Raw genomic sequence first — 14487 nt, forward strand, 5'->3', positions numbered from 1 at the left:
ACGCCGTTTCCAAGGACACAAGTGTAAATCATCTCATCGAAAAGTTGCTGTTTATTCGATTTGGCTGCAAATAAGTGAAAATGATTCCTCCAAACGCATCACTTGTCAAATATGACAATCCTGTGCTTGTTAGTAGAAATGTGGACAAGAAGACACCAAAGGTTTGTCTAAACAAAAGTTATTTACAATAAATATCCATAAGGATTGATAATTAAAGCTAAAGAAAAGTTACTTTTGTATCATGATTATTTCTGAAACATTGCCATTTGTAGCAAATTTGTAACAGAGATGTCTGTATGGATTAATAGAAGATAGCGTCAGTTAAATTGTGGTAGCTGAACCATGCCATTGAAGTCATTTGATGTTGAACATGTTGAAGGACTGCTCAGTTCTCCTTTGGATGTTTCTTGTGATTGTATACAGTTACAAGCACAGGCTAGGGAGTTGGACCAGGGATCAATAAAAGTTCAGACTGATAAAACCTGGTGTAGAATGCACTTTAGCGGACTCTGTATGTTTTACAATGTGCATGTGCAGCAAGTTGGGGTTAGGTGCAAATCAAAATAAAAAAAAATAAGTCAGTGGCTAAGGGTTTGGTAACAGCACCCAAGACAACATATATTTGTTGCTAGTTGTTTGTACTTGTTTTCAGTAGTCGGTTTAAAAGCTCAGTCAGAGCTTATGTTGTATTGTTATATGTCTTGCCAAATAAAAATATAACTTACATTATCAGTTTATCTTAAAATAAGTCAGTGTCTAAGGGTTTGGTAACAGCACCCTAGACTCCTTGGTCTTAGAATTCCACCAGATCTAGAGGTTCAGTTACAGGATTTCTAGACAACCTGTCTATGACTTACCTGGTAGTCTATTAATATGAATATTGTATTTGCAGAGAGAACACTATAATTAACTTTTAGATACAAATTTATTTTATGATTTCCATTTTAATAAACAACTGTAAATAAAAAGTTTTCGCAAAAAAAATCTAGGTTGTTTAATGTTTATTTTTTGCAGGTGATAGTAATCAGAAGTAATTAAAATAGTTCAAACACAATATTGCATACAATTTTGAGCTTCCAATACACCAAACAGAGGTGAATGACAAACACTTTTTTTAAGTACTAAAGTGTTCTCATAAGTTTTTGATATAAAATATTTACTTGGAGTTATAGAGAGCTGTCTGAAATGTAACCTTATAACAACTCATTTTCACATTCTTCCTCCAATTTCCATAATTATAATACAGTATTAACATATACATAATACTGGATATTTTGTTCTCGAGCAAACTTCAGTATTGATATTGTCATCTACCATTATCAAGAATAGCTTCTTTATTACTGTTTCAAGACTGCAAATTGCAATGATATTTTTTTGTTACACACAATTATTTAATTTTTTTATTGATAATTGATTTCAGGCTCGTGCCTTAAAAGCAAGTCCAGTTCCACCAACAGGCACTGGTCCAGTGCCAAATCCTCCAGCTAAGCAGAAACTCGCACCTGTTGATGCCAAAGCTGCCCAGCAAACAGATGAAATCCTAAATTCAATTCTCCCTCCAAGGTATGCTGAGTTTTATAATTTGTTGAACATATATGTGCATGATTACTCTTAAATTGTATTGGTTTTACATCATGAAAGCTTTCATCAAGCACAAGCTGGTTGAAAGACAATTTATCTTTTCAGAGGCTGTCATTAATTGCAAAGACATTTTTCGAGGTTGTATTGTCACTAACACTTAACGTTGTGTTATCATATTAGCCGAATGCAGATTTTTTTATGGTTTTACAGAGAATGGACAGAAAGCGGTCAGTTGTGGGTACAGCAGGTTTCAAGCACACCAGCTACTAGGTTAGATGTTGTTAACCTCCAAGAGGAGCTTGACAGACGGCTGCAGCAACGTCAGGCAAGGGAGACTGGAATTTGCCCAGTACGCAGAGAACTTTACTCACAATGTTTTGGTGAGTTATTAACTTTGATTTAACTTAGGATCATACTTTCTGACAGTTTTTTGTTAATTATAGATACATTCTGTAATATTCACACAGACTAGTACCAGGCTTTGCAAAAATTGCCCCACATTGTGAGGTGTAAGGCTAATGTAGACAGGTTTGCAACTTTTTTAGTGGTCTGGTCCAGATATTAGACATTTACATAAACTCCCATATATTCAATAATTGGCGAGATTGGCTTTTCCTTGGCAAAAATGTAACACGTTTTGGTGACATTACAGTTACTGATAAGCCTCCAGTCATAAACTCACAGACAGTTTGGAGTAATACTACTACATTTGAAAAAAGTCATTTTTAAAAATCATGAACATGTTGGGTCAGACAAATTTTCATTTGGTCAGATAACAATTTTAAGTTTCTCTCTGGCTGAATGTCATGCAGTTTGTCCAGCAATTAGGCAAAGTCTGCAGTATACCTGTTTTGATGAATTTACTTTGTGAAATATGATAGAACTTAAAGGCTCAGTGTGATCTAATTGCATGAAATATTTTACTTCAGATGAGCTGATTCGTCAGGTGACCATAAACTGTGCAGAGAGAGGGTTGTTATTACTTCGTGTTAGAGATGAGATTAGAATGACAATAGCTGCATACCAGACCTTGTATGAGAGCAGTGTGGCTTTTGGTATGAGAAAAGCCCTACAAGCAGAGCAGGGAAAAGCTGACATGGAGAAAAGGGTAAGATCAAGTGAGCCTGTTACTACTCACTTATTAACTGAATTACAGGCACAAAAATCTTATCAGTTTTTTTCATCCAGGGATATAAATTAGTAGGGGCCCAGTTTTTGGAGAAAATGTCCATATACCTAATGTTAAACATTTATTTTTGACAGTCTGGGTCCCTAAATAAAAATAGTTTGTTTATATCCCTGTCATCCATACAGATCGACTGCCACTAAATTTCTAATTGCTTGAATATATACATTACTGGGATATATGCATGTGAATGGTCTGTTTTTATTCTGAATAATAACATACACGTTTAATGTAGTTTTGCATGTTCAGATAAATATTTAAGTTCTACAATGTAGAATTTGATAAAAACTTATTTTTGAGATAGCTGCCCAGAATTAAAAAGATCTGCTACGTTCAAGCTGATTTTATGGTCTAATTTGGAGTTTTTCATGTGTCAGAAATTTTTGATATTCCCCATATATATATTTAATTTTATGAAAGATAGAAACATTGCCGGTTCTGTTAATTAATGCAAATGCTGCCATTAATTTATAGTATGATTTACGTTTCTTATGCCAGATCCAAAATTTATTCTACGTTTTAAGTAGAATTAAACGACGTTACACCATCACCTGTTTTCCAGACATGCAGAACTACCTTACACTTTTTCTTTCTATACACTGATCAACACTTTTATTAACTGTCAGTGATTCTTTATCTTAAATCATGTGTGATTTGTTACGCCCAGATACTGTTACAATATACGAATGAGCCACCGACTTTGGTTCAAAAATTTTTTCTTCTACTTTTGATTTTATGTGCACTTTATTTAAAATCAATACATAAAATATTGCACATTTATATACCACTGTCTGGTACATCCCATGACACCACTATGGTAGAAATTGTTCCACTTAAAAATAACATTTTGTTTTTTTCATTAATTTTTGTGACAACCATAATATACTTCTTTTATAGTTCTTGCTCATTTTAAGAATATTTTATCACTTCTTCTTGCCTTAATGCCCTTGTTCATTACAAATAGTGGTATATTATTAAATGTGACTCTTCGAACGATTTAATGACTACAAAATATTGGTTGCATGTTATGCTGATTCAGAATAAGTCATGTTTATTCATCACATTAATATTCCAACATAATTTCATCATTATAGGTAGTATAAGATACAGATTCCTAAAGTGCTGTAGAAATATGGCATCTAAGATCTATACAAAACCAACAAAATAGATTTTGACAAGTTTTGTCAACTTTTCATTTATAATTTTATATTATGGTATTTATTTTAAGAAGTTAAAATATTATGAAGAGATATAAAAAGTTTGATTGTATTTCAAGAAACTACATGTCGCTTTATAAATGCCTTTTCTTGCTCGACAGAGAATGCGTGCAAAATCGGAGCTTCGTGTAATACAACTGTTTTAATCATTGTCATATTTAAACCAATCACTTATGACCAGACTTTGATAAGCAGTGGTAACACGTTTGAACATATTTATTATAAAGCATATATAAATGGACCCTGAAACGAAAAACCTGCAACTGACACCTGATGCATAAACCATGCATGCTTGCTGGAAACCAGTTTCTTTCAATATTGCTGAACTTCAAATGTCAGTTTGATAAAACCAAGTGTACATGTATTAATACTCACTGCTTATCTTATACAAGACCTTTAAAAATACACCCCATTTTTCCAGAGTAAATTCAAGTCGTTATCCATCCTAAGTATGTGCTGTTGTTTGCCCCTATTTATAACTAACTATGGTGGCTGATATCTCCCATCTCGTTCTGGCATGTTAGCACCTCACCGACATGACCAAGTCTTGACTTGGTGTGTTTGTGTCCTCGTCAAAACAACAAATATCTCTTGTGATATTGGCAGGCTTTACTAGTTGTTCTGATGTGTTGGCACCCTTCAAACGTGCCAACACACCAGAACGAGATGGCAGAAACCAGCCACCTTAACTTACTGTCAATTCAATCCAGAAATCACATTACATTATCATTTATTTGTATTGTGAATATCTACAGAATGTTATTGATATGAAGGTAAAATGAATTCTCGTATTGTAAATATTTCACTTCGCTTTAATGTGGTAAGGTTACATTGTGGGGGGGCTAATGTAAATGTTGTGATGTTCAATGTAACATGTTACATATATATTCAGAAACATATTAGTTCACAAGTATAGTCCAAATTGAGTTATTACACTTAGGTTATGGAAAGTATTACCGAGTTTGTAAAATAACTTGTCACATTTTAGTACATGCTGTATGACTTTAAATAAATAGCAGAAAAATGCGATGTTCAACTACATGTAGTGCCTTGTATGCTATAAACATTTAAATACTCGCCACTAATTGCAGAAGGTTGCCACTGGGATGAGCAACATGTTCTGTTTATCCAGGGGTTTAGAATTATCCAAATGTAGAGAATTTTTTTTTTTAAGTAAAATGGGCAGGGAACCAAGTGAATTGCTTAAATGAGTCTAGGTGCATGGACCATCAGTGGAAACAAATTTTGTGCGCTGGCCACTTGTTCACAAAATACTTTCAGTCTCAGCTGAGTTCAATAATGAAACTTTATTTGTCATTTATATCTAAGTTGCTTGTTTAAATTTAAAATGCTATGCTAATGGCTATTTTCAAGTGACTAACTTGCTGTCAAAATTTCAGTCTAAAACTAAACTGAGAACGAAAGAGGTTTTGTGAACATTGGGCCTGTTCTGTAACTTTGTTGATGTCAAAAGGGGATAAACCCTATAATTAAACATTATCAGAATTTACTTGAAATGAAAATTGATTTGTTGTGCATAATTATATCTTTTCACAAAAAGAAATGTTTTCCCAACACATTATTTGTTTACTTACTCAGTTTTAAGTACGTTGTTCAATACAGTATTTCCACTTTATCACAAAACATGTGAAGGTAGCATGTGACACAACCCCCAGAGAACACAAAGACATATTTATTGTGCAGGGCAAGAACTATATGAACCATTCTGTGTTTTTGTTTCCTGCATCCTACATAGCATTATCCTATCTTGCAATTGGAAACCGTCACAATCATATAATCTTGTAACCTTAACATGTATGAGAAAACATATAGTTACCTAGTTATGTGCTGTTTATTCACAATTTCAACGAATCATGAATAAAATGGGCCACGACTTGATCGTGGATGAAAATTTTCATCTGATGTTCTAATAATGTCCCCAGAATATGCACGATCTTGTATAGTTGCCATTCTTATCTATAAGTGAACACGTAAAACAATTTCTCATTAGATAGAACAAAAACAATTGACTATTTCTGGGCATTATGTCAAAAATTGCCAAAATGACAACAATTACATTACTGCCCAAAACTGAAAAGTTTAGCTTTTTCTCTGTAAATTGGCCAGAATTGATGTATCTGATTTTTGCCATGATAGATCGACAATAAGACATGTTTTGTATTGATTAATTATGGTAATGCAGTATTTTTTATCCGTTTAGCTATAAAAAAATCTATTCGGATCTGATCAATGGAAACAAAAAAACAAACCCTTTTCAGCAGGTTCATTTATTATTCAATGATGTGTCTTTAGTAGAAACATGAATGGTTCATTTTATATTTCCAAATTCTATTGTTGTTGTTCACTCCATTGATGTAGTACTGTCTCCACATTAGTGTGCTATAAGTACCACCATAAAATAATACCGTCCCATAGACATTACAAACAGAATTAAAGACTTGCTCATGTCATAAATTTCTCCTACTTTTTATTACCTATGTATAATTTATTGGAGTATTAATTAAAGAATGATTCAGGGTTGTCTTTAAGTGGTAGTATTCAGGTATAAGTTATGAGTCAGCACACAATATACAATCAAGGTGTTTTTTTCCAAAATACCCTGTTGGAATAAAACCAAATGAAAGATTCTAGATTATATTACTAGTACATTGTATTATACCTTATGTGCAAGTATGTACATGTATTCCATGTATATCAATATTAAGATATAATTATGGTTAAGAAAGCAAGAATAATTTGTTCAAAAATTTTCCCTTCACACTTTTCATGTGCTTTTTTTTATATACGTTAGTAAAATTGTCGTAAAATATTTTTCCGTGTTAAGATATATAAATAAATTAATTTATTCATTAACAGGAAAATTTGAAAACAAATATTAAATATTCCAGTTAAATTTAAAACCAACAATAGCCATACAGATAAAACTTGGCATGAAAAAAAAGCCCAACATTTTATAAATACCTTTATTATCCACTTCTTTAGTTTGAAGGTTTTTATTTAGAAGTTAATGCACGATTGTTTTTTTTTTTTCACACATGCAGTGAATATCTGAATACATTATCATTTTATGTTGTTTTTTTTTTGTGTGTTAAACATTGCTCTTTATTTTATTGTTACATAATTTCTCTTTATATTTTTGTTAATATGACTCTGTTAAACTGTAGACTGGACAAAATTTTTTGTCACGTTTTTTTTGCAATTTAATAGAAGAGAGACATTCATGTTCTTTCGAATTTGCATGTCATAGTTTGTTCCGCTTTTTGGAGACAAATTTGCCTAATATTCACAAATGTTTTGAATTTGTTTGTTGCTCGGTGAGCAGAATTTTGTGAAAATAAAACAAGCACAAATATAACCCAATTTACGGTAATTCCATGCATTATTCATGTAAAATTATGGAACACATTCAGCAAATTCATGTATTTTGCTCTGATTGACAGATTGCTGAGCTGGAAGATGAGAAACGAGAGCTTGAGAAGAATGTAAATGAGCTCAAAGCCAAATGTGAACAAATTGAGAAGAGAGCTCAAGAACAGAGACAAGTTGAGGAGAAGAAACATACAGAAGAAATTCAGTTCTTGAAGAGAACAAATCAACAATTGAAGGTAAGGAATATGTTCACATTACTTTGGCCATGCATGGGAAAATAGCATGGGCATCATCAGGATTTATTTGATTCGTCAGAAAAGACAGTTTCTCATGTCAAAGTATTGCATTTAATCATATTTTATCACTAATGTCATTGACGTAAGAAGTGAAAACTGTCTGCAGATACTTTATTATAAATTATTGATTGATGCCAACATTTTTTTAAGTGTTCATTGCAGTGAAGTCTTGTTAAGAGATAAATGTCATTTACAGGGTGAAAAGATTAATTAAACACTAAACAGAGAGCAATTCAAAATTTAAGTAACTTTATTATATTCAGAAATAAAAAGATTCGTCATTTTGACCATGATGTCAAATTCATTCACATTGCCCTTTCCTAGGTGTCAAACTGGAAATCCATATTCATTTTTTTCTCCTGTTGAATAATCATAGGAATATCCTTCACAATTTGGTATACTTTAATAACCTGGTAGTTTACAAAAAAAGCTGTAACTGTGGATAGGATTGCAATTATTTTTGTTTTTATCAAAATCAAATGAATTGTTTTGATTCAGACCGAAATATTATCGACGGTAAGTTAAGTCAGTAAATTACTGTTGTAAAACTACGAAAACGTCAAAATGTGGCTTATGCTATTATATGTTGAACGTCTATGAGTAATACCTTCTTAAGAAAGAATATATTTCAGTTTCCCTTTTTTTGTTTCTCAAAGCGTATGTGTATACATCTTTTATACTACCGTTATGATGTGTACTGAAAATTAATGCATATAAATCGAAAAACCATTTCAATTTTATAATTTGAAAAGCTGATGGTAGTTTTAACTTTTTGTTTGTAAAAGTTTTCCAAACAAAATTCACAACTGAGCACAAACGTCGGAGTTATAGCTGTTTCTATATAAGCCACGCCATGAGAAAACCAACATAGTGTGTTTGCGACCAGTCTGGTCATGATCCATGCTGTTCGCTAACGGTTTCTATAATTGCAATAGGCTTTGAAAGTGAACAGCATGGGTCTGGTCAGGATCCATGCTGTTCGCTAACGGTTTCTATAATTGCAATAGGCTTTGAAAGCGAACAGCATGGATCCTGACCAGACTGCGAGTAATTATTGTCTGACACATGTTTCACATAAATTGACCAAATTTATTATTCATAATTGAATTTTCAAGAATTTTTGGATTTTAGGACGGTCAATAAATCTTTGTTAATAATTAGACTATGTAAAGTTTTACAATATTTCTTATGCAGTGTAAATAGTTATTTATACTACATGTATCTCTTTCTTTCTCTATTTCAGACACAACTTGAAGGAATTATTGCACCCAAGAAATAAATGAAAGTGACGAAATACAAACTGTTCTGTTCACGCGTTTTTTACTGTGATATTCTATATATATCTGAGAGCAATAAGTATTGATATCTGCTGATAAAAAAAAACAATAAAAGTATTGTGTAGCATTTACAAAGATAATGTATTGTACTGAATCCGAGCCAATTATTTTACTGTATTCAGGCCATATGCAAGTGAAAATTAACTTATTGCATTCACAGAGGACTTAAATTGAACATTTCAAGAACACAAATATTTGAACTATTGTGTATTAAAAAAACAGGCTAAAACAGTAAGCCTTGTTTTGTTAGACGAGGTCTGGAATACAGAATGAAACTGCTGTAAGTTATTTATTCATGAAAATGCATTTGTTTTTTTTCTAAAACATATTTTTGTTAATAAATCTTCACACCTATGTTTGGTATAATGAATTTACTGTTTATAAGTGAAATGTGCAGGCCATCTTTTTACAGATGGTGTATAAAAACTGCTGAAAATTGATTAAAACAAATTTAGAAGTACTTAATGCCAAGCACTTTTCTTTAAGGTACTCTGTTCAATAATCAATATTCATTAGATCTGAGTCACCTGAAACGTCTTGTGATAAAATATTCAATGAAACTCGAGGTAAAAAAAACTATAAAATTTGTTACTGAAATTTTATATTGCATGAGTTTACATAATATATTATTATGCATAAATAACATTCCATATTATTAAAATCATTTTGAAACTATGAACAGTATTTGTTTTGTATTGTTGAAATAACTTTCAACCTGTGTATATTAACAATGTAAGATTTGCTAACTCTCATTAGGGTTATGAAACTGTGTTTGGAGACCAGTCCAAATTCACGCATTTGATTGGCTATTTCTGACCACAATTTTCAAATTTGCCAATGGCATGGCAGCATTCCGAGACTGCAGGGCCGGCGAAATCTGATTTTGACTTGCTTGTCCGTTTTTGTTATTTGCTATTTTTTACTTGTCCGTATGATAGTTATATAGTAAATTCTGGTCAAATTTTACTTGTCCGTACAAGCTTTGGGACAACCTGGGCAATACGGACAATTGAATTTGCCGCCCCTGGACTGGTTTTCAAACTTAAGTTTTACAATCTGACAGCCTGGTTTGTTTGATTTTCTTACAAATACCAAAGGAACTTACAAGTTACACTCACTAAAGACTCGTAAACTAATGAATTTAAATGCGATGTTTGTGAAATTTGTCTTCAGAACATGTAACTAAATTGCAGGCATGAACCTAATTGAGGTATGAACCTTTTTGCTAATAATTTCATTACATTTGCCAGTGGCATATCCAGGATTTTGTGTTTAGATGTGAGGCATCTCCCCATGCAAATTTTTTTAAAACAGGAGCACTGTCTGATTTTTTTTGTCTGTATAATAGATTTTTATGTCCAAATGAGGCCATAATTCTCGCAAAAAGCAATGTAGAGTTACGGTACTTGCTGTGCAGAGTCAGCTTTTAATGGCGAATAACTGCTCCAAGTTTTAAAGCAATAGCTTTGACCCTTAAAGATGTTTTTCACAATTATTTCTAGCGGACAGAATTTTTTGTAATTTTGCATATTTATAGATTGATGTATGGCAAGTTAAAATAAAAAATAAAAATAATAGGTACCCGTGCTTCTTTTTTCAATATTAAAAGTTTATTAAGAACACCAAATCGGTATTTTTGTCTGAAGAAGCAGTACATACATGTCATAATAAAAGTACTGCAAACAATTATTTATCTGAAGTTTCACTCTGATGTTACTGTTTATGCATCCGAATTAATAACACCACTATAACTATGCATAAAATGTCAACATATAGATATATTAACTCAGAAAAATTACTCTTGACAGATGTCGAAAGTATCTGAAACTGAGAAAAACACGAAGTATTTCTTAATGATATGAAAAATCTAGCGGACAGAATTTTTCCAAATTTTTAGCTCGACTATTCGAAGAATAGTCTAGCTATTCTACTCACCCTGGCGTCGGCGTCGGCGTCACACCTTGGTTAAGTTTTTGCATGCAAGTACATACAGCTATCATTTAAAGGCATATAGCTTTGAAACTTATTTATTCTTTTTCTAGGTCAATTACCTACCTCTCTGGGTCAAGTCCCATAACTCTGACATGTATTTTGAGCAAATTATGCCCCCTTTTGGACTTAGAAAATTTTGGTTAAAGTTTTAAATGCAAGTTACTATCTCCAAAACTAATGCAGATATTGAATTGAAACTTCACATGTGTCTTCGGGGTTATAAAACTAGTTGATAGCACCAAGTCCCATAACTCTGACCTTCATTTTGGCCAAATTATGCCCCCTTTTGGACTTAGAAAATTCTGGTTAAAGTTTTGCGTGCAAGTACATACAGCTATTACTAAAAGGCATATAGATTTGAAACTTATTTTTTCTTTTTCTAGATCAATTACCTACCTCACTGGGTCAAGTCCCATAACTCTGACATGTATTTTGAGCAAATTATGCCCCCTTTTGGACTTAGAAAATTCTGGTTAAAGTTTTACATGCAAGTTACTATCTCCAAAACTAATGCAGATATTGAATTGAAACTTCACATGTGTCTTTGGGGTTATAAAACTAGTTGATAGCACCAAGTCCCATAACTCTGACCTTCATTTTGGCCAAATTATGCCCCCTTTTGGACTTAGAAAATTCTGGTTAAAGTTTTGCGTGGAAGTACATACAGCTATTACTAAAAGGCATATAGATTTGAAACTTATTTTTTCTTTTTCTAGATCAATTACCTTCCTCACTGGGTCAAGCCCCATAACTCTGACATGTATTTTGGCCAAATTATGCCCCCTTTTGGACTTAGAAAATTCTGGTTAAAGTTTTGCGTGCAAGTACATACAGCTATTACTAAAAGGCATATAGATTTGAAACTTATTTTTTCTTTTTCTAGGTCAATTACCTACCTCACTGGGTCAAGTCCCATAACTCTGACACGTATTTTGGGCAAATTATACCCCCTTTTGGACTTAGAAAATTCTGGTTAAAGTTTTACATGCAAGTAACTATCTCCAAAACTACTACAGATATTAAATTGAAACTTCACATATGTCTTCGGGGTTATAAAACTAGTTGATAGCACCAAGTCCCATGACTCTGACATGTATTTTGGGCAAATTATGCCCCCTTTTGGACTTAGAAAATCCTGGTTAAAGTTTTGCGTGCAAGTACATACAGCTATTACCAAAAGGCATATAGCTTTGAAACTTATTTATTCTTTTTCAAGGTCAATTACCAACCTCACTGGGTCAAGTTCCATAACTCTTAACATGTATTTTGAGCAAATTATGCCCCCTTTTGGACTTAGAAAATTCTGGTTAAAGTTTAACATGCAAGTTACTATCCCCAAAACTAATGCAGATATTGAATTGAAACTTAACATGTTTCTTCGGGTTATAAAACTAGTTGATAACATCAAGTCCCATAACTCTGATACGTATTTTAGTCAAATTATGTCCCCTTTCGAACTTAAAACTCTTTTGATATTTAACATTTTGGGTAATAATTTCCTGCTTCTGTGACAATATTTCGAATAGTCGAGCTTGGCTGTCTTACGGACAGCTCTTGTATATTATGTAAGCTAGAACTAAGACAAAAAAATCTAAACCAAAAAAATAATATCAACCCGTGCTTTTTTTCAAGAAAAATTAAAAAATATTCGCTCCACCCACAAAAGTATTTTTTCATTACCCCACCCACCTAAAAATTATGAACTTTTTTTTTTTCTTACAAAACAAATTGCACAAAGTTATTATCAGTTCCTTAACCAATATTCATACTCACATGCGGAATAATGCTCCTTTAAGGTTGCATGCCTCTAGGTCAAATACTTTTTGAGATACGTGCTACACAAGCTTTCACATCCCATTTACCTATATATTTGACCACGTCAAGGGACATAAATCTGTTTTTATTGAGTGAAACCTCAAATAAAAGCACTGGTGCACTACTTTGCATGCTGAATTTAATTCTTGTGTGGTTTCATGACTCTTGGCGCATATAATTTTGAGGTACATGCGACACAAATATTTAGACCCTTTATGTACAATCTGACTATCAAGGGCCATAACTCTGGTCTTACTACGTGAAGTGCGGGATGGGGCACAAAAAGTATAACAACATTTTTAGGAAGTCACATTTGAACTTGAAGGAGATATATCTACGTTAAGATTTTCTGGAATTTTATTTGACTTGGAGTCGGCTGCATCATTACTGGACGAAATAGTTTACTTTCAAATTGGCTGTCCACAATGTATTCGATTCGAGCACTTCCTACAACTACTCCTCCAATAAAACACCATCACTTTTAAAGATAAAATATGGATGCACGACCTATATTGTCAGTACATACGATATATTTTGCGCGAGTGCGCTGCATATCCGACAATTATGCACTTTCGGCGGCGAATTCTGAACTTTACAGTGGATATCGCTTGCTGCGCAATTGAGCTGCGCACAAAATATTGTGATGAACTCCTTTAAGGAGAAAATTTGACTAAACACAAAACTTAAGTCCAAAAGGGGCTATAATTCTTGCAAAAAGCAGTTATGTTTCTTGCTGTGCAGAGTCAACTACAGATGGTGAACAAGTGTTGCAAATTTTAAAGCAATGGCTTTGATAATTTAGGAGAAAAGCTGACCTAAACATAAAACTTAATCAGGCAACGCCGACGCCAATCAAGTGATGACAATATCTCGTAATTTTTTTGGTAAAAAGTAGATGAGCTAACAAGAGCTGACACAGGAGACAGCGCGCTCGACTATTTCGATGCTGGATAGTGAAACTGGGCACATCTGAGGAAACTAGAGCTGTCACTGGAGTGTTTAATGACTCCAATTGTGGATGAAGATATTGCACAATAGCCTGAGTCTATGTCAAAAATATCAACTATTAGGTAATAAGAGAGGTAAAGATAAAATGTATCAAAACACTATATAAGTATATCCTAAGCAAAAAGGGGCATAATTCATTAAATATTGGTGCCAGAGTTATGCAGCTTGTGTCATGTAGTGTGGGTGATGATGTTGAACAACTATTTTAAGTTTGAATCAAATCCATTCAGTAATAACAGAGACAGAGTGAAAGTGCATCAAAACTTTAACCTAAAATTCTAAGTAAAAAGGGGGAATAATTAATGAAAAACTGGTGCCAGAGTTATGCACCTTGCGTCATATGGTGTGGGTGATGATGTTGAACAACTATTTTAAGTTTGAATCAAATCCATTCAGTAATAACAGAGACAGAGCGAAAATGCATCAAAACTTTAACCTAAAATTCTAAGTAAAAAGGGGAAATAATTCATGAAAAATTGATCCCAGAGTTATGCACCTTGTGTCATATGATAAGGGTAATGATGTTGAACAATTGCTTAAGTTTGAATCAGATCCATTCAGTAAAAACAGAGATAGAATGAAAGTGCATAAAACTTTAACCTGAAATTCTAAGTAAAAAGGGGAATAATTCATGAAAAATTGTGCCAGAGTTATGCACCTTGTGT

General features: G+C 32.9%; 1 protein-coding gene across 1 annotated transcript; it reads left to right on the forward strand.

Annotated features, from left to right (window-relative positions):
* On the forward strand, positions 1–9686 carry LOC123540210 (33 kDa inner dynein arm light chain, axonemal). Its single transcript, XM_045325042.2, has 6 exons — positions 1–161; positions 1421–1563; positions 1792–1961; positions 2511–2689; positions 7446–7610; positions 8914–9686. Exons 1-6 carry the CDS (start codon positions 81–83, stop codon positions 8947–8949), a joined length of 774 nt encoding a protein of 257 aa, XP_045180977.1. The 5' UTR covers positions 1–80; the 3' UTR covers positions 8950–9686.
* The last annotated feature ends 4801 nt before the right edge of the window (positions 9687–14487 follow it).

Source organism: Mercenaria mercenaria, chromosome 16 (assembly GCF_021730395.1).
Source record: "Mercenaria mercenaria strain notata chromosome 16, MADL_Memer_1, whole genome shotgun sequence".
In the NCBI taxonomy this organism is placed as follows: domain Eukaryota; kingdom Metazoa; phylum Mollusca; class Bivalvia; order Venerida; family Veneridae; genus Mercenaria; species Mercenaria mercenaria.